This window comes from Chlamydotis macqueenii, chromosome 29, assembly GCF_036417535.1.
Source record: "Chlamydotis macqueenii isolate bChlMac1 chromosome 29, bChlMac1.mat, whole genome shotgun sequence".
Classification (NCBI taxonomy): Eukaryota; Metazoa; Chordata; class Aves; order Otidiformes; family Otididae; genus Chlamydotis; species Chlamydotis macqueenii.
Window position 1 is genome coordinate 387,256 of NC_141584.1, and position 21,263 is coordinate 408,518.

At 50.6% G+C, this 21,263-nt stretch overlaps 1 protein-coding gene across 1 annotated transcript; it reads right to left on the reverse strand.

The window, feature by feature from the left end:
* Window positions 1-1,771: 1,771 nt before the first annotated feature.
* LOC104482625 (keratin, type II cytoskeletal cochleal) lies at window positions 1,772-11,753 on the reverse strand. The gene is made up of 9 exons (XM_010124148.2): window positions 11,183-11,753; window positions 10,224-10,432; window positions 7,690-7,750; window positions 7,104-7,199; window positions 6,169-6,333; window positions 5,903-6,028; window positions 4,433-4,653; window positions 3,868-3,902; window positions 1,772-3,059 (listed from the first exon to the last, which is right to left on the reverse strand). The coding sequence occupies exons 1-9, from the start codon at window positions 11,579-11,581 to the stop codon at window positions 2,872-2,874; spliced, it is 1,500 nt and encodes a 499-aa protein (XP_010122450.1). The 5' UTR covers window positions 11,582-11,753; the 3' UTR covers window positions 1,772-2,871.
* Window positions 11,754-21,263: the final 9,510 nt, after the last annotated feature.

Sequence of the window (21,263 nt, forward strand, 5' to 3'; positions counted from 1 at the left end):
GTAGGGGAATAGGGAATGGTATGAATAGTGACTTGTTGAGCTCCTCCATGACCATCATCACCAGCTTCTATTTTAATTAGAGGTCACATTTTAGCTTCCTCTGTTCCAGGGGAAGGTCTCTCTTGTATGTGTTCTAAATCTTCAAAAGGGTCTAACAATTCTAATTCCTTTCCCTGGTCAGAAATTATATCCATGTTTCCCACACCAGTCTGGGAACGGGCTTCATTCAATTGCTGCTCCAAAACCTCTGCCAAAGCGCTGTGTAGCCTCTGGTCAGTCGCCCGCTCGGCGGCAAGACTACTCTGTTCAGAGAGACCTTTTGTCTCATTCTCCAGATGTTCCTGAAAAGCTTTGACTTTTGTTGCCTTCCCCTCTGCTGTCGGGTCAGATACCAGAGCCCCACCAGGGTAGCTCCTAAAACCCCGCAAACCAACGCCCTTCCCTTTCCAAGTTTGAGTGTTCGTTGCTTTGCCAGAACAGCAGCTTGTGGATCATGCCAATTATTTTGGGCCCAAGTCACAGCAGGGGAAGAAGGCTGGGCATTACAGCCCTCTGGTTTCTCCAGGAGAAAGTTACAGTCTACAATCAGACCTCCCTGGGAGGCCATAGTGTCTACAATTCCAGGGAACTGATCCCTTCTAGTCCTACAGTCCCGGGGAACTGATCCCTTCTAGTCCTACAGTCCCGGGGAACTGATCCCTTCTAGTCCTACAGTCCCGGGGAACTGATCCCTTGTCCCCTTTGTGTGTGACGCCCCTCAGAGGGGGGGCCGCGGTGAAGGCATGGGCTTAACGATCGCTTTAGTACGAAGCAGTCGTTAACAGGGGCTGGGGAGCTGCACATCCCCCATGCGGCCTCCACCTCCCCTGTGCAGACTGCACCCTGCTCACAGCCACAGCAATGTTTGAGACTTCTGGGGCTTTTTTTCATTTTGATTTTCTAGCTACGACATAAAAGCTGTGACCTGGGTGTTCCGGGCCACTGGTAACATGGCTCTGCTGGGCACACTGCATTCCTCCCCTCCCTGCCATGAGTGCCGTGCGTGTAGGAAACCACACAGGCTCAGCGCTGCGCTTGCTCAGTCATAAGGTGCTGGTCCGTGCTGGGCACCGAACAATGGGGTCTGGATAGTGCACAGGTGGGTAAAGCAGCCTTGTCGCCATTCTCATCCTGGAGGAAATAACTTTTCTCACTGACTACAAAATCTCTGCCTGGCCCCATCCCCACTGGGGTGATGCCTTCTGCAACAGCAGCTCCAGCAAGGGCACACCACGTGTCGGCACCACAGCCCTTCCGGGCAAGCACAAATCACTCTGGAGTGAGCCCTTCTCACCCAGCACTGCCCCGAAAGGAGCAGGAATGAGTTATCCTCATGCAGCAAGGCCCAGATTCACCTCTTCAAGCTTTGGCCAGCTGCAAGAGACACATCTCCTCCACCATCTAGCTCCTCTCGGCTCAGCAGAGGAAGATGGTGCTTGGAGAGGGATTGGCGTCAGTCCTGATCAGGGGCTGGGCTGAAGCCAAGTGCTTGAACAAAACCCACCCCACTGCCCAGACTCAGTGCAACGCAGGCTGGTAAAATTCATCCAGGAGCGAAGGACGGTGCAGGCAGCAAACCCTGAATCCTGGCCCTGACCAGTTGTGGCACCGCTCCAGGGGACAGAGCCAGCAGCAGGCTCTGCAGACAGGAGGAAGGTGGTAACATCGGATGTTTTACAGAGCTCCTGAGCGTCCAGGGCGGCACAGACAATGAAATCAGCTGGGACTGAAGCAGCGTGCAATAGGGAAACTTTTTTAATGGCCTCATGACAAAGTCTCAGACCACAAAGGCATAAAACGTCACCAAAGATACACTGCTAGGACATGGCTGAGCATGCAGTACAATTCTGTGCAGTTTCTTTAAGTTATTTATCTAGCAATTCTTCCTACTGCAGTAACAATCTATTTTTCCTGGCATGTTTAAGTTGAAGACACATTTTGGCAGGAATAAGTAGTCATTGTGATGAGGCATCAACAAAACATGCCTTTTCCCCAGCTGCAGTAAGGACACCCGATACCACTCCATACACTGGGAAATACAAGGTGGTAAACAGAGACACCCAAGGGTGCGGAATGCTACCTCCCACTTTCGTGTGCGACTTATAATTGCAAGCAACTTCATATCCCTTACGCTTTGGGCTTCTTTTCAGGAGAAGAAATGGGTGAGGGAGCTTGTTTACGAGGTATTTCGCTATAAAGAACCTCAAAGTAAATTTGTCTGCATTGCCTTTGGTAAGAAATCTGCTTCATTCAGAGGAGAACTGTCGAATTCCACTTCTGAGCCCATTTCCAAAGAAAATAAGGAGAAACCCAATAGAATTTCACTGTTTCTTCTCAGTATACTTTAAGAAAACAAACCCAGGTTGAAATCTTAACAAGGGTTGGCATTTTCTGAGGAGCTAGGGAATAAAGCCTTCAAATCATGTTAAGAGGGAGATGATAATCTGGTCTCTTTCACGAAACCACAGTAGAAATGCAGAATAGCTTGCCGCTCAAATGACTGCTTTGCACTTCAAAGGGTGAAATCCAGCCCTGAGCAGGGGGTACCAAGCACACAAGTAACAAAAGTGTATCCCATCTGCTCCTCTGGAAAATTTTACCCTACAGGTTTGAACCTGCTCTCAGTGGAACGGTTGTCACCAAGTTCCACAGGGCAGGACCAAGCCTTAGGTGTGATGGGGCAGGGTCAGGTACTTTGGCATGTCTTATTGCAATTCATTCATCACTGCAGAAATTTTGCAGCCAATTTGTCCTATAAAAGGCAACAAAACTTTTCTTTCTATGGTTTCCCTCTTCCCATGTAATAGGTACTGCCGACCTCCGTTCCCGTAGTTACTTCCTGAAGCTTCTCCTGCTGGACGAGGTTGTGGTGATGGTGTAGGATTTGGAGCCACCCCCAGAGGAGAAGCCGAGTGCCCCACTGCCCATGCCTGCTCCCAGGCTAAGGCCTCCTCCAATTCCTCCTCCCAGAAATCCACTGGAACTGGCATAGCCACCTCCGCCGCTGGAGCTGACCACAGCTGTGACACAGAGAGAAGGAAACCCAGCGTCAGTGCCAGGGAACTCTGAACCCACTTGGCACTCTCACAAAAAGGGCACTTTTAAATTGCAGCAACTCCATGAAAATTCTCTACGATCTCCTGCAAAACACAGGGCCCAGCATACTAATACCCTGTTACAGTTTGGCCCAGAGCGTTTATTCCACGTGCTAAGCCAGGTGCATGTGAGGGTTGAGCAGCTGATCTCCTTCTCCATCACTCAGTCTGGCTCAGGACCCGCTGCAGCATGGAGAACCCCATATAAACACACTCAGCTCACCTCTCGGTGCCCCAGAGAGGCTGTGGGCATGTGGCTCACCACCTATCAGCGGCAATTAAGTGGATTAAAACTAGAGCCACTGGTTTAGAGCTGCAGACAGTGTCTCTGAGACACCAGCGTCCGTCCAGTATCCAGGCAAAGTGAGTACGCAGTGCTTCCCAAGCTGGAAGGACACCGTCTAATGTCACCTTTGCACTAACTCCCAATCCAGGCAATGCCTTTTCTCGTTAATACATATTTCTCTATGCAAAAATGGGAGGAAAGAAAGATCAATATTCCCCCAAGCTAAATTTCATACAGATGAGTCAGAGCTGCAGTTTGCCATGGAGCCAACAGCACTATCAACTGCTGTCTCAAGGGGCTTCCATTTAAGAAGGGGCCTAACTGGACTGCAGGAGCTAAGGCAGGGCACTGTAAGGCTCCGGCACGCAGACCCAGCTCGTCCCCACATGTATTTTCTATAGGCATATGGCTCTGTGTAACTACTATAAATTATAAAAAGCAACTCACAGATGTTGACGTTGCCAACTCCATCACCAGCCAACCTGTTGAAGAAGAAAAACACAAAGGCAAAAAGGAAGACAAGGGGTTAGACTCTGCATTACTCAGTGCTCCCCCAGGGCCTCAGTGCTGAGGATGAAGACAATGGCAGTGAGTTACTGCTGCTGTTGTGAATAATTCAGGCACAATAAGTGTGCCATCCAGCGCTTTGTTCTGGCCCTACATTTATAAGCTCTGTTATCACCTGGAGGTGGCTGAAAGAGCACAGAAGCTCTGTTCTAACTCCATGGGCACTTGAGCCATTTGGAAATTTTCTGCCACAGCATCAAACACACGATGGAAAACAACCTTCTTCCTCTTTGCATATTTTCCTCAGAGTATCAAATTTTCCTCAGAACTTGCCAGTTTGGCTCTTCAGCCAAAGCATTTTCAGGACCAAAAATCAGTTTAAAATGGAAGGTTTTCTCCTCTGTATTTCCTTGCGGAAACTGGAATTGGGCCCTCAGAATGTCCCCAAGCAAAGGGAACAAAAGGCTGCACCTTTCCTCACATAAAACTCACAGGTTGCACCCACCTGCTTTCCTCGCCCTCCAGCAGCTTCCTGTAGGTTGCGATCTCGATGTCCAGGGCCAGCTTGACGTTCATGAGCTCCTGGTACTCACGGAGCTGCCGGGCCATGTCCTGCTTCGCCTTCTGCAGAGCTGCCTCCAGCTCCTCCAGCTTTGCCTTGGCGTCTTTGACAGCCAACTCACCACGCTCCTCGGCTTCAGCAATGGCTGCCTCCAGCTTGGCACGCTGTAGAGATGGAGCAGGGTACGACAGTGGGCATCTCACCTCCTTGCTGGAGGATGCTACTGCCCATGGACTTCTGACATCTACTGGCCAGACCACCTCTGTGTATCTGCAGAGCCCTGGAGCCAGCTGCTCAACTTAAAACCCTAGAAGTTCATTTTTTGGGGCACTGGACAGAGATCAGCCTGCAAAGGAAGCTCATCTCATCCCAAGAGACGTTCTTCCAAAAAGCAGACCCTATTTCTCTCCACTGGCTACATTTTCAGAAGACTTTCTTCAGGTGATCCTCAGCTTCTCAGCCCACCCACACAGCACACTGCAGCACAACACTTAGGGTTAATGCAAGTTCAGGTTTTCTCTTCTATTATGCCCCAGAGCTTGTTCAGAGCCAGTCGGTCTCCAGTGAGCTTTGATGTGAGCAAGCGTGGACTCAGCAGACCTGCAGTTAACAAACAATGCAGACCTACCCCAAAAGCATCCCTGTGGGGTCATATCAAGCTGGCAGTCTAACACACCCTCAACTGTGTCCCCTGCACCCCCAAAAAAGCCCCATGTTTGACAGGAAGGGCTCACAATGAACATGTGTTTTATACTATCATTCATTATTGAAGGGAGCTGTACTGGGCCAGCTCTTTGCTTGTGTGTGTTGAAGCCTCCCTGCCCTGAAACCAAATAAACACAAATGGATGAATCACAATGGCTTATCTCCAGTTTTGTGCACTCTGGTTATTCACAGCCAGCTTTCCACCCCAAACACAGTCTGAGCCACTCACTGGTCTGGCTTTCATCAGCCCTTTCATAAAGCAATAAGAGCCCCTGGAGAAAGCAAACAGAACTCCCACAGAGCTGTAAAAATTCTTTTATGTGCCCAAACACGGTGTTCCCTTCTGCAAAAAGGGAGTGGACAAAGATCCCAGAAGCAAGAGGGTACAAGGAATGGCTGTGGCCAGGAGCGAGGCCACAGGCAGCCTTGTCCTTTGGAAACGGCTCTGCGTCACTCCTCTTCTGCACTCCCAGGTCGCTGGTAGACTTGTTCTCACCTATGGTTCAGCTGCCTCTCAGCATTACATTGCCCACAACACAGCTTCTCCCTCCAGCAGAACCGATGTCTTTTGAGGCAAGCATTGCAGCCACCCCCAAACTGCTTCTACAGATGCTGCGTTACACCCAGATGTTGTGTTACACCCAGCTCCCTGCACGCTTGTTACTGCTAAATCCCCTGCTCTGCAGCAGAACAAGTGCAGCTCCTCACCTGGGCCTTTGCGTTTTCGATTTCACCCTGCAGCCTCTGGATGACGCGGTTTATCTCGGAGATCTCATTCTTTGTGTTGCGCAGGTCATCTCCGTGTTTCCCAGCAGTGACCTGCAGTGCCTCATACTGTGACATAAAAGAGCAGAAGAGAAAGGATGGAGTCAGGGTGGGGGTCAATTAGCTGGCTAAAACCTCTCCCACTCATGACACGCAGGATACACATACTACCAGAAGCTGTAGCTGCCTTTACCTCTCCTATAACTCACCTTGCTCTGGTACCAGGACTCGGCCTCCGCCCGGCTTCTGTTGGCGATCTCCTCATACTGCGCTTTGACCTCTGCGATGATGCTGTCCAGGTCCAGGTTTCGACTGTTATCCATAGACAGCACCACAGAGGTGTCAGAGATCTGGGCCTGCAGCTCATTAATTTCCTGCCGGTTGCATTAAAAATAAAACCATTAATCACTGACTTTTAATGGTCTCTTCAAAGCCAATCAAAGAGAGAATCCAAGAAGAAAAGGGAGGCAGATAAGAATTCAATCTAAACATTCATTAATTAGAAGGAAACCAACTGAATCACATCAACCTTACAAAGCAACAAACAACAGCAGAAATGGAACTGCTTCTTATCACTCATGTTTTGACAGCAAGGTTGGTTTACCCCACTCCTGAGATAAGAACCCAGCACAAAATGCTAGTCCAAGAAGCTTGAGCATCAGCTTCACAACAAAGCGAGGGCCAAACTCCACCACCTCATCTGAGGATGCAACATGTCCAGTTCAATCAAACTCTTATCTTGCAAATGATGGGTAAGATAAAGGCGTCTGGGACAAGGAGCTTTCCTTTTCTCTCTCTCACACAGTACACAAACACACAAGCACACACCAGCACTACAGCACTGGCTCTAACACCCTGGTTTTCCTTGTTTTCATACTAACAGCATCAAAAAAATAACGCATGTCCTGGCTACTTCGCAATAAACCCATCTTACATTCCAGACAGGGAGGAAGCACTGTGACGTTCACAGGTTGTGTACTTTACTTGCAGGCTTTTTTCTGCTTATGCAAGGGAAGACTCCCTGTCTCCACCACCCTTCTTGTCTCTGGAAACAGTGCGTTAATTTTTGCAGTCACCATTCACTGTTCTTCACCCACTGGTGGTCCTACGCTGCAGCAGCCACAAGCAGCAGAAAGGACCTTACCGCTTCATAGAGAGACCTCAGGAAGTTAATCTCATCCGTCAGTGCATCCACCTTAGCCTCCAGCTCCACTTTGTTCATGTAGGCGGCATCCACATCCTAAAAAAGAGTGATAATCCATTCAGATTGCCGTAGATTTGATGACTAAGTCCACGCAGCCTTTGCTGGCTTCAAAAGCAGCCATGAGCCCATCAAGTTCCCCAGGCTGGCTGCTCTCCATGTCCGTCTCCCAACGGCCCACCATGTTCTAGACATTACCTATCCATGCACTAAATATTGCCAGTGTGCAGGATCCTGCACAGGGTCCTGGGCCTGTGTTTGCAAGCCCACTGTCAGTTTGCACAGTCAGGGGAGGCCTTAGGAAACGTCCCAAAGACAGATAAAGCCATAGCTGAAGGAATCCATGGGATCTGGCACTCCTTCCTAGATTCAGTGCCTAAGCTGAGGTAGCCTTTAGCCAAAAACAAGAGCTGTAGTTCATCACCTGCAGCTCTCTAGGGACAGCTGCAGCAAAGAGTGTTTAACGGCAAAAGGGAGAGAAGGGCTGCAAACACATATAGTCAGCCCCAGCTAATACCACGGCACGTACCTTCTTGAGCACCACAAACTCGTTCTCTGCTGCTGTGCGCTTGTTGATTTCATCTTCGTATCTGCCAGGAAAAAAGGGATTAGCATGCAGTTAAGAGTCTGGGTAAAAGGAAAAAACGTCACAGCGAAGAGTTACCCTGGTTCCCTTCTCTCTCCCTCCATTTCTCTCTGTGAGCCACCCTGGCAAAAGCTACAACTTCCCCAAGCATGCCAGCCACGGGCAGAGGTTTGCTGCACCGCTGCAGTACACGAGGTCCCAGCTGTACCCCACAGTTCCAGGGTACTGTCTGCATGAGCTGACGCCTGAAAGCTGTTCTGGTCCACGCCGCCATGACCACTAACCTGGAAACGTTTCTCACCCACACTTTCCTACATTTATCAAAATTCACTGCATTTAAGATTTCTGCTCTTTATCCTCATGGACAGCTGTAGGATGGCAGGCTATGTCTTGAGGCTCTCACCTTTTTCACCTCCCCCTTGAGGAGGGTGACCTCTTATGCTGACCAAAGCACCTGCTAATGCTGCTTCCACTGCGCACTTCCTTACTCCAGACATTTGAGAACATTTTGCAGGTGTCAGCCATATGCCACTGTCCTGGGAAGAGCTGAGTACACTTATTCTCATTCTGCACAACGTGGCTATGCTTCAAAGTCACCCAAACTTCTGATATTGGCTCCATCCCTTCCTTAGGTGTTCACCTTTACAGGTAATGAGCTAGATCCTCAGATAAAAATCATGCTCCGCTGACTTTATGGGAGTTCACTGATTTGAACCACTTGCGAGCCTGGATCTCAGAGCCTGCCTTACACCATTTTACATGAGCCAACCAGCTGAAACAAAGAGCAAGAACCTACTATACAAATCCTGAAAGTCACCCAAGGAACAGAGAGGACCCACTTTCTCTGGCTGTTTTGGAGTTGCTATTGCCAAAGTTCGAACACTGCTTTGTTTATTTACATAGTTCCTGCATGGCTAGTGCTGTAATTTGCCTTCCAAAGCATGAGCTCCTTCACTTTCAACAGCCTTCATGTACCTCCCCTTCTGCTCCACACTGGAAGCTTGCCCATCCACACTGGCATAAGCGGACGTTGTCCCTTTCGAGGTCAATGAAAAGTAATACACGACCTGGAAATTACGTGATCATGCTGCGTGAGCACAGCCTGCGGTGCAGAACGGATAATCAGAGACAGGTAAAAAGACTGAATTATTCTAGACCAGTTTATCAAATTGCTCATTTCCTGGGGGAAGCTCAAGTAAGCTTGTCAATGAACTGACAAATCATTCGATATTCTCCATTAAATGCCAAGGCATCCTGGGAAGCCCAGCGTACTATCACACCTTGGCACGCCCTGCGCCAAGCCACGTGGACAGCACAGTCTGCTCCTGCCCTTGCTCACTTCGAACCACACCCTCAGTCCACGCAGTTACTGCATAAGGGACTGAATCTCATCCCCTGGAGCCTCATCCACAGAAATCTCATCCCCTACCCCAGGTGTAAACTGAGAATGACTGTGTAAATTGTTCATATGAAAAAGAGGGAACAGACACATAAAGAGCTAGTCGTGTTTTAGGTATGCTACTCAGAAGACGAGATTTTCTTCATATAAATGAGGAGAAGCAGGTTCTGAACTCATTATTACATCCCCACTCCCTCTGCTGCACTAGCATCTTAGGCTCCTAATTCCTGCTTCCCTTCTCTTAGCACTACAGGCTCTGGTTTTACCTGGACCTGCAAGCTGGAGGAATAAATATGCACCTGTGCACCTCGCATTCACGTGACGTGCACTAAAATTAGGGCTGTAATTCCTCTGGGTGCAAACCAGCTCCTTGCTGCTGCCTGGCAGAGATGCCAAGTACCACTGTGGCCAAGCACAGAACAGAAATCACTGAGCAGGGCTGGGGGAAACATCACTCCCGTGCACCTCCTTGGGAATTGCTAGCTATTGACTTTCCCTAAACACACCCTGCGGATTATCAGATCTGTTTGTTTCCAGTTCCTGTTTGATTCAGTTTGCCAGCTCCCTCTTTTTTTTTTTTTTTTTTTAAATTAAAGGCATTCCCCTGTACAGCTGGGTTGGGCACAGGCTCGGACAAAGGCTACTTTCTTCATGAGACTCCTCCCAGGTGACACAATTTGGACTGAAAAGTCGCTTAAAAACTGCAGGTCACCTGCTCCGTTACCTACCCACAAAACAAGCAGTGGCTCACCCACCGCTGGCCAAACCTGCTGAGCTCCCGTGGGGCTCCTATGCACCCAAACTGGCACCTCCAACCCAAAGTATAGCGCCATCCCTGAGGTGGCTCCAAAGCAAAGCCAACAGGCTGGATCCTCCAAAGACCACATGGGAACAAGGTGCCAGGAACAACGAGTGATCCAGGCAAGAAGAACCCAGGCAGTTTCCCTGGACTAGACAGCTAACTCATGGCTGGAAAAAAAGTCTCCCTCCCTAGCAGAAAAACTAAGGCCATCTCTGCCGAGCTACTGACCAACCTGCCAGCTCAACTACACTGTTAGATGGGAAGATTATACATTACTTGGTCTTGAAATCCTCAACAAGATCCTGCATGTTCTTCAGTTCACCCTCCAAACGCCCTTTGTCATTCAACAACCCATCCAGCTGACGTCGCAGGTTGCTGATGTACGTCTCAAACATGGGAGCAATGTTACTCCGGGCAGTCTTGTGGTCCTGGAGGAGGCTCCACTTGGTCTCCAGCATTTTGTTTTGCTGCTCTAGGAATCGGACCTGGAAAGCAACCAAGCGGTCATTTGTGAAAGTGGGAGGAAGGGGGAGCTGACACTACAGAGTTTGAATCCTGGGGGAAGGACGGGCTGTGGATGGTATCTGAAGAATTCAGATTGCTCACAGGAAGCATGCAAACTCTGGAGGGTGACACAGACCATGAGGGAGCACTCTACTCTGGGGCTTGGCTTATGACTTCAAGGCTTTGTATGAAACAAAGATAAGCAGATTCTGCTTGCCTGACATTTCAGAGAAGTGAAGTGTCACACTCCACAGACCTCAAAGGCAGTCAATTACTCAAACTCCAGGTCTGGATTCCTTGCATTTTGAGGATGCCAGAGCTGAAGCCTGCACAGGACGTAGGATCAATTAGTGCAAGACAGTAAAGCTCTGACTTATGTCAAGATCTGTTCTGCTGGGACGATTCCTCTCCAAGAAGCCCCCTCCTCCCTGAATTTGGTGCTGCTGTGCTTGGATGCAGATTTGATCTTTAAAACCTGCACCTACGTTATAGGCATTACCAGCTAAATAAAGCGGGTACAAAGCTGGCTAAGAAGGGCAAACCCCTTTACTGACAGCAATGCAAGCAGGGCTTTAATAAGAGTCACTGGATTGCAGCAGGCAAATCACAGCATGCTTTTGAGGACCTGATCCTGAGTCCATTTGTGAATCCCACAGTGGGTTAAGTAAGTTTTGGGTCAGACCTGCTTTTAAGCAGTGTCCACAGAGCTATCAGTCTTTCCAGCACCTCACCTTGTCGATGAAGGAGGCGAACCTGTTGTTAAGCGTCTTGATTTGCTCCTTCTCCTCCTTGCGCACCCGCTGGATATTGGGGTCAATCTCCAGATTCAGGGGCGTCAGGAGGCTCTGGTTGATGGTGACCTCCTGAATGCCCCCAGGGCTGAGCGCCCCGCTGAATCCCACGCCTCCATAGCCGTATCCAGAGCGAACACTGTAGGAGCTGCCACCTCCAAGGGAGATCCGCTTGTTGGCAGAGCCGAGGTTGTAGAGGCTGGAGCTGCCAAAGCCACCTGCCCTGCCAAAGCCAGCACCCCCTCCTAGCCCGCGAGTTGAGGAGACGGTGCTGACCCGCACTTGGCTGATCCCTGGGACAGCTGCAGAGCGAGAGCTGAAACTCACAGATCGGGACATGGCTGCTCTGAGGGTGTTTTCAGTGTCCCTCGCTCTTCAAAAGCTCAGGGAAGCTGTGCCAGAGACCAAGGAAGTGAGTTCTCCTGACTGCTTCTCCTTTTATTGGCTCAAAAAGCTGGGCTTGGCCGAGGGCAAGAGGGATCACCTTACTCCCCGAGAGCAAGGTGTGCGTGCTGCCTTCCCATCCTCCCTCTCCTGCTGCATTCAAGTGGACGGGAAGGGAAGGGCCAGGACACACCTGGCATCCGCGTCCCTGCGGTCAGGTCTGGCTTTGTGCTGCACTTCGCTTTGCCTCTGCCACATGTGCAGCAGAGGGACATGAAGCACGGGCTGCTCTGAGCTCCCCTGGCAGAATTCTAACAGGACAGGTCTGATCCCCATTTCTTCAAGGTTTCCCCGTTCCTCCCTGCTTGCGTAAACGGGTGTTGCAATGAGAAGGGGAATATGCATTGATTTTTAACTCTGTTGCAGAGCAGGCAGCTCCCCTGTGCAAGAGCAGAAAGGAGATAAAGGCCCTCAGCTCAGCAGCAGGTCCAGCCCAGTTTAACATGAACCAAAGCCAGCTGGAGCCCTGGACACGCAATGTACCCTGCCCGCAGCACCCAGCAAGGCTGCGCCATGCAGGGGAGCGAGGGCAGCCGGTGAGAGATGCCGCAGCTATCCCTGGGCACTGTGGTTTTGCCTTCTCTCTCCTATTAGCACCAAAATAAAGGTGGTTTAGGTGGGCTGCACATGGAAATATCCAACATGCTACACTCAAAAGGAGACAGGACAGTTTCTGCTTAAATTTCTGGGTTCCTACGCAGAATAGGCAGAGATAGAAATTAGTTTTATGGGCTTTCTGAATTTTCAAACAGCCTTGAAAGGACAGATGTCTTTACTATCAGGTTGTAAATCCTCCATGAGATTTCGAAGTCTGGCCTGAATGTGTCACCCTTCAGCTCTGCCCCTCATCAGGACAGGAAGATAGTGCTGGCTACGTATCCTGGCCACAGCCTATTTAAAATATGTACTTCCTTCTTGGTGGGAAGAGTACGAGTTGGCTGGAGATCCCAGCTACTGAAAGGAACGACTCTTTTTGAAGGAAGAAAAGGGAGGGATTGAGCCAGACAGAGACAGAGGAGACAAGATTCCTTCCTGCCCTGCAAGCTGGTTCAGCTTCCACCAGTGAAAAAAAAGAAAGAAAAAAAAAAAAACCACTGACTGCAAAGCCAAGTCGTGTGTGACACACACCCAGCTATATGACCTGATGGGGATGTAGACAGGCCAGTGCTCACTTCAGCCGCACACAGCTCACAACCCAGCAGAAGCCTCCAGCTGCTTCACACAGCTCCAGGTTGTTCCCGGTCCACAGAGAGACAGGCCACTCTTCTGCAGCTCCCGCGGGCTGTCTTGAGAAGACAGGAATCGAATCTGAAACTGTGATTTAGAGTCCCACAGCCAGGTAAGAATGGCTTCCACCAAGGGAAGCCCTGGCTGCTGGATTTCATCCGGTTGCATTCCAACCTCAACTCCTTTGTATCAGCAGACGCGGCTTTTTGCACAACACAACACGCAAACGCAAAGCAATCCAGCCAGGTAAAACGTGAGCCGGCTGTCGTAAGCTACCATAAAGGCAAAGCTGTTCTCAGCAGCCCCAGCAGAAACACCAGTTCAGCAGTAAGAGAACTGGACTCCACCCTGGTTTGCACTATCAAGGGCCAGATGAATGAAAAGCCATTTTCTAATCTTAATTACTGTGATGTACCACCACTGATTTTAGGTAAGGACGAGCCTGTCTTCCACTCAAAGTTCAAGCTTTCTTCTCTGTACCATTGGCAACCCAGCCAATGCAGGAGGAACTCATCTACCTTGCTGCTGTCCGCTCCCCAGCTCCCAGGGTCACACTAGCCAGTTCAGACCCCTTGTGCTTATCACAACCCACCCCGCAACGTGAACATTCCCCCTTCAAATCTGCTTTGAAGCCAGCTTAAGCCAGAGCAGGATCTGCGATCCAGAGATGTCAAAGTAGAGTTTGCTTGTGTTGTTGAGCTGCCATGGCAACACTGCATAGTTTCACAGCCGCAGGCACTGGTAAATACTTCCCAGCCCATGCAAATGACCCTCAGGGACTCAGGTCTGATGCTACAGGAGAGGCTCTACTGATGGTTAAACACCCTCCGGGGGCAGGGAACGCTGTGACACTGCCACTGCTGAGCCTGCTGTCCCAGCCAGCCAGCCCAGCTCCCGCACGCTCAGCAACAGCCTGCCGCTGCGCAGCGACGCTCAGAAAGCCAACCAACGAGTGACAAACGAGGAATCCCTCCATAAACCCTTGGGAAAACGAACCAAGTTCTCAATTCCAGCCCAGACAGTGTGGGGGGGTGAGAAATCAGATATGGTCACACCCCAATGGAAGGGGAAGAAATCTTTGCAGGTGAGGAAATGATGAGTTAAGAGCAGGTTATTATGCTGATCAGCGTGGGCCTGTTGTTTCCACATCCTCTGTCACTGTCCCTGGGCTATGTCCTGCTGCGTGTTTCCATTGCAACGCTTGGACGGAAAGCTCTCTGGAGCAGGGAGTGCCCTTAGGTTTTGTGTTTGCACAGTGCAGTCCTCTTTGTGATTACTGTTCCAAAGTGCTTTGGCAGTGAGTCATAAATCAGTTAGTGTCCTAAAGACAAGCAGTGTTTTGGTGGTCTCATGAGGAAGGCATTGCAGGAGCACGATGGGGCACTCAGGGGGCTGTTGGGATGATGCTGTCAAGCTGTTACTCCTGTTAAAAACACTCAAAAGCAATGCCAAAACAGCAGCACTTGCACCGACCCCCGCAGCCATAAAACTGCTGTGCTGAAGATTCCTTCCCCCGTCTGCAGCCACAGCTCCCCCTTTCAGGATCTAAGCAGCCTCATGAATAAAAATGTCCAGGTAATCAATAATTCCTGTGAATACAGAGAGATTGCTCCAGAAGGAACGTGTTCTCTTACTGTCCCAAAAGCAGGCAGCCCATGGCCACAGTCTAATGCACAAATGAGTCACGCTAGGATGAGGCAGCTGTCCCTCATGAAGCTTTATTGATTGTTTAGTCCTGCCGCCTGTGTCACTCGGGCTATCAAGCTCAATATAATGACGCAGCTCTTCAACCCAGTATCTCAACGACAGGAAAGTGGCTTTTGCAGAAAGGCGACGGCTGGCTGGTTTAAAGGATTCATTTGTTCCAAAGGTTGATAACTCAGTACAGTTCATTGCCTTGCAACAGGAACCCTCTGCTAGAACGCGGGGCCTTATGTCTAATTTGAAGTTGTTTAACTGGTGTCTTTAGTTTTCTGCCACTGCCCACTTCCAAAGCACTTGAAGGCTCTCTTGAACCTGGAATGATTTCCCTACTAATGCTAAGTCATCTCCCTCTTAGTCTTAGGCTAAACTGAATGGTCTGAAGTTGTCACATCTTTCACAAACAAGTGGCTTTTCTGAGGACTTGAAATCACTTCTGTGGCCTCTCCCTGCTCCAGTGCCCTTGGCGTATGCATCGGTATCGCATGCGCTGCAGCTTCACGCAGTTCTACACGCGCATTTGGCTCTGACAGCCCCACAGCTGTAACAGCCCCAGGTCTCAATCAGTGCTAGAGGCTGGATGATGGGTCTCACCTAAGCTACACTGTGTCTTCCAGCTACACCTCTCCTTTTTGCAAGGAAGCAGAGCAGCCCTCGTATTAAAGGGGGCACCACGGGACCAGCAGGAATAGCTGGAAGCAGCGTGCCCGGGGTGGCAGAGTCAGCTGCTGTAGACCAGAGTCAGCTCCACATTAACAAGGCCTCCAGCAAGCTCCCGTCCCTCCAGGAGCTGCATCTCACCTCTCCTCCTCCCTCTGCCTGCTTTGCGGAGGTCAGGAAGCTCTCCGCTCAGCTCCTTGCTGCCTGGCCCCTCCTGGGAAGCTGCCTGCTGCTGGCCATGTAATCCACTGCTGAGAAATACCTCCTTGAGCTCCGAATTGGCCACGCTTGTCCTGTTAGCTGAAACCCATACAGAGCATCAACCCCAAGGCGTTTAGGTAACAGCACAAAACCACTGCTCAGCAACTTGGACCCCAAAGGAGTTGCTGCCACTCGAGTCTCCCCCTGCTCCAACATTTTCCAGCTGCTCAGCACAGTGATGTAGCTCACCTGCCCCACAGATCGAGCCTCAGGGAACCTCTGCACGCTGCCATGAGCTCCTGGACAAACAAGCAGACCCAACCCACGCAGATGGGCTGCAGAGATCGTTCCCAGGGACTCAGCGTTGGCAGGGCAGCAGCTCGTCAGAAAAGCTCTCTGTGCCTGACACACAGCGGAGGCATTCAGGTCACGGATTCTCCCCCCCTGCCGCCCACTTTACATGCACCTAAAAGCTGTTTTCTTTCCCCTCTCCCCCGAATTACAAGATCTTATGATTACAAGAAATCATAAAGGAATAACTATAAATATAGTTTAATTATGTCTAATCATAATTACGTGGATAATTTTTACATGAAAGTTGGGAGTCACTCCCACAGCTAAAGCCTTAAGGAAAAACAAGCAAACAAACAAATTAAAACACTACAATTCTCAAAGCCAAGGTGAAATTCCAGCCCTGGTAATGCCAGGCTCAGTTCTTCAGGAAATAGCATCTCTCAGAAGAGAATGGAAAATCTATATTCTGTCCCCACAAAAATCATATGCAACTTTTGAGATCAGCCTGTTGAATCTGTTGGTCTTTTCAAGTTCCTAACAGCTGATCTGATCTAGCCTTGGCAGATACTCACACAGTACAGGGCAGAAAAGCCAGCCCAGATCAGAGCCCATCTGTCTTGGGCCAGTAATACAGGCTGGCCAGCCCCAAAATACAGGGCCATTATAAAGATCCTTCCCTCTGGCCATATTTCTCTAGCCTCTGGCCATCAGCTGTTTAACGCTTCCTAAGCTGGACGCTGCATCTTGACTAGCACATTCAGTCGTCCTCCCTCCCCGTTATTGGTGCGCTCTTTGGTAAGGCTCCTCGCTGCAGCCTGTGGCAATGAGATTGCATGTGGTGTGAGAAGATCTTGCCATGTTCCTGTTTTAATTAACTCTATTGCAAACGAATGTGCCTCATTCGGAGCAGATGGAGGCTGTGAGGTCATTTCACTGCAGTCAAGGGAACACCACCAGCTCACAGGAGCTGAAATAAAACCAGTGCAACACTACATCGCGTTATTCCGGGAGTGCGGGCCTGATTCACGCCTAGGTTAAAGGATAATGCTGCAAAGTGAATGTTTCGCTCCTTCCTTGCTCCAATCTAGCAGAGTCATTAATGAGAAATGCTCTTATCAAAGTTTTGTCTCCTCTGACACAGCTTGGGCAGAGTCAATGGCACAATGCCACTTTACACTAACCGATCCTCCATCTCCAACTCCAGGAAGGATTAAGCTCTTACTTCCCACAAAACACTAAGCATCCGACATAGCAGCCATCCTAATTCACCCATGTTTGTACAGCCCTTGGTGCAACGTAATTACGGACAACCACTGGGTTACAGCTGACAGGAACAACCATCTTCACCCCGGTGACTACGCGGGAGCAAAGCCGCTCCGCAACCTCTGGCTCCAATTACAAATTCCAAGATCTTGTGCAAAATCAAAGCTGTCCAAACAGATCTGTTGCCCAATAAGTGCTCCCAAGGAAGAAAAGCAACAAAGAAAAACAGAGAACTGCATAGGGTGTTTTAGAGATAAACTGTCCTGCAGGCAGGAAGTATGGGGGAGAGGCAGGAGTAAAACCCGTGTCGCCTCCCTCCACTCCCTGCGCTCAGAGCGACACATTACCCAACACTGTCTGCAAATATTCATTTGAATCTTCAAGCCACTGGATTGCAAAAACTCCATCAGATCCAGTGTAAACTGTCCTCCTGCTACAGAGCGTGGTTCGTACCAGCCAAGGTTTCCAGGGACAGTTTCTCCAGGACAAGCACCGAGGACGTCCACAGCAGGGATGTGTTCCATGTGCAACTGCAGGAATTTCACACACTGAACTTGTGAAAAGAGGAACTTGCAGGACCTACCCAAACCAGGTCAGCCTGTGAACACATGAACAACTTTCTGAAAGGCAGAGAAGCAGAAAAGCAAAGGCAGAGGGGCTAAACCAAAGAGGGGTAGGACCTTCTCTGAGTCACTGTCAGAAAAGAAAGGGAAGAAAAAAAAAAAATCAAATGATTAATTTGTTACAAGTATTTTATTACAGCTATAATCACCAAGCTGAGATGGTTATCGCTGCTGGCAGAGGGGCCAGTTCGGCTCTCAGGGAGACAAGGGTTTTTTCCTACAGTTGCAAACACAGGAAATACAGAAACAAGGAGAACCCCACTCCCATGAGCTGAGCTTCAGCACTCCCCATCTGTCTGCTGTTGCACCGGCGAGGTATTTACCTCAGCCAGCAAGACCTGCGGCTCCAGCACCCAGCTTTTAACCCAAATACGACAGAGCCGGCAGCTTCCAAATGAAAGGTGCACCCGCCCTCCCCGTCTATGTTCCTTCCCCAGGCTAGGACTCGGTATCAGGTTTTACGGTACGAGCAAAGGGCACAACTGCAGCCTTGGACCTGACGGGAGCCAAGCCCTGGGCACTGATGGCAGCAGAGGGTGTGGCAGGTCTGTGTCAGGCACCATCACAACCATTCAACAATGACAATAATAATTACAATTATCTTGCACCTGCCCACATTGCCTAGGACATGAATGATTCCTTCCAGGTCTGTGGGAGGGGAGGGAAGATCAGATCCAACACAGCACAGAGCTGGGGCCACGCACAGCCGTGCCTGCTGCTCAGAGAAACCTCCTCAGCCCCAGCACCCAGCTGCCTCCTCCCTACGCCCGCCAGCACCCAATGCCGCCTCCAGCCACCAGCTTCACTTGCAGCAGGTTTCCTTACATGGGGACAGCGTGGGAGGAGAGAGGCTTGGCAAGAAAAGGAATAAAGGAAAAACAGCGCCAGGAGTGAGAACAGCTCTCCATGACACTGAGGATGCTTCCCTCCCACACCCCGTGAGCTGCACGGCTCCTCGGTGCAGAGGAAGAAGTTTACCCGCTACGAAAAGAGGTGTGAGGGCCCTTCAAGGAAGGACTGAATTTCCAGTTCACCGCTATCACCACGCATGAATCAGTTGCACAGAATTTGACCTCAGGAGTTAAATATTAGGATGAATCAGATCTGGTACCAGATTTAAGAGGGATTACAGACTCACTCCTGGGCTTAGTGCCGGCCTGGCCCTGCCACACGCACACACGTGGGGTTGCGTGGAGCCATCACACGGGCACACGCAGCCCAGCCATGCCGCATCATAATCGTCCTGGCAAAGCAAGCAGGAGATTCCTCCCTCTGCCTTGAGGTGCTGACTTGGACCCGTGCCCGCGCTGCGCGCACACTACGAACCTGCTAAGCTACGCTACAGGGCACACGGTTTGGTGCCAAAGTTTCCCTTGCAGACACGTCGGGACAGCGAGCGGCTCCCAGCCACACGCTGCCCTGCTAAGAGGCGGCTCCGGGAGTTAACCAGTACCTGGGGGTAACCCAGCACCAAAACCACGCTCCCAGCAACTGCCCCGTGCAGTAATTCCAGCACTGACCGGGAGCAGAGCCCTGCAGCACTCTGCCCGCGCTGCGGAGGGGTTGGGTTGCATCATTTGGGAAGTATGCAGCACGACAAACCACCCTAGGAAAGCTACGGTGAGGTGTAGGCATGGCCAAAAACTCACTTTGCATTTATTCCACAAAGGTGTTGGGTGGCACACGGCAAAAAGTGGGAGACTGAGATCCAGCTCACATAAGCGGCCAGGAAAAAAAATAAACACGGACCTTTTGCCTCATGGTTTAAGTATGTGGCCTCTGAAAAGCACGGGCATAAGGCAGCCACAAGTGAGGGGGCATAGAGGCACTGCTTCCCCAGCACAAGGAGCTCCCGCTCTGCTTTTTGTGGGAATTCCATAGCAAACTGTCCCTCAGCTAGTCCTAACACCGCTGCTGCACCAAGCAGTGACACCGTCCCCTTCTCCCAGTCCCACCCTCACAACATCCCTGCTCCCAGCCTGTGGCTCCCACCTGATGACAAACGCAGTGGAAGCCCAAATCCCTGTCCTAGCAGAGAAAAAAACCACATCCAACGACAACTCACTGCACATGCCATCCCTTAAACTTCTGGGCTCACGCCTACACTGATTTTAGGAGAGAAGGGGCTGCAGCTGCGATTGCTCTGGTCAGCCACCAATCCCCCCCTTGGGCCTAAATGATCTGTTTCTGAATTCCCAACCCAAACATCCACCTTCTAACTACCAGTTTGATGTCTTAGGTCTTTTCTGCCCCCAAAGAAGATCCCAGTGTATTTCAGCAGCACAACCTGCATGTCACAAAACAGGCAGACAGCCTCATAAATATCCACGCAACATCATTAAGAGCTAAGGGTTTGCAGCACTCACTGAAACACAATGCATCGTTATTTACGCTGCAAACCATGTGAGAATGAGACACAACACAGAAACAAAATGCCTAATTAAAAGTGACACAAGAGCACAGACTCAGATTGTATCAGAGTGGTGGATACTGGGTGCTGGCTACAAGGAATGAAGTCATTTGCTCAGGTATGGATTGAGAAACGCTAGGCAGTAAATCCTCACATTGTGCGTCTCATTTATGCTCTTTTTATAAGCAGGGACGCTGAGAAAGAAGCCGTTTGCCCAAGTAACAGGACAAGTTATTAGGAAGGTTATCAGAACCGGTAACCTGCAGGCTCCCAGCATGGCTCCGGACCAGGCTCACAGGGCGGCTGACAAAAGGACAGGTGGGGATGATGTGCGGCGGAGAACACACGGCGATTCACAGACTCCGGGACAGCCTCCAGCTGAGAAAACAAAGCAGCGGTTTCTAAGAAGAGGCAGAGTCCCTTTATTTGGGAGACGCGGCTGCCTGGGGGAGATCTAGTGCCCAGCAGCTGCTTCCCGCTGTCACCCAGCCTCTTTGTACAGCGGGGAGCGCACTGCCTGCAGCACCCCAGCACCACTGATGTCACCACCACTTAATTAGTCCTACTTCATTTTTCTCAATACCTGAAATTTCCTGGAAACTACGTGAGCAAAAGCGCAGCAGATAGGCTGGGAACCTTCCTGTGCGAAGCTGATGTGGGCACGTCCCGTCCTGCCTTCCGAACCCTTCTATAAATTCTTTGCAAGTGACGTCTACTTTGGCAGAGTTTTAGCTATGCACTGTTTCACCCAGAAACCAAAAAGGGGGAAGGAGCGAGGGGGCTGGCAGGAGGAAGGCAATGCGGACAGCTCTGGGCAGGCGCACAAAGGAATGAAAGGAGGCGGCGAGAATGCAAGCGTGACGCCACAAGTGTGGATGAGCATGGACAGAAGAAACAAGTGAGAGAGAAGGAAAGAGCAGGGATGGAGTGGAGCTGGGGAAGGCTGCAGAGCTATCCCCAGCCATCCCCATCCCAGGGTCCACAGACACCCACTGTCTGGGGCGAAGTTCTGCGCCCAGCCACCACACCCCCATCCCCAGTACGGGCAGAGTGGCTGCCAGGCTCACCCCAGCGCTCATGCACGGCCCCCGAGGTTGGGAAGGGTCAGACCAGAAGAGCAACAGCAAACCACACACGTGCTCAAATTAGCACGCAGCCCCGGTCACTGGCCTGTCCCTGGCTGTCCTACCACAGCACT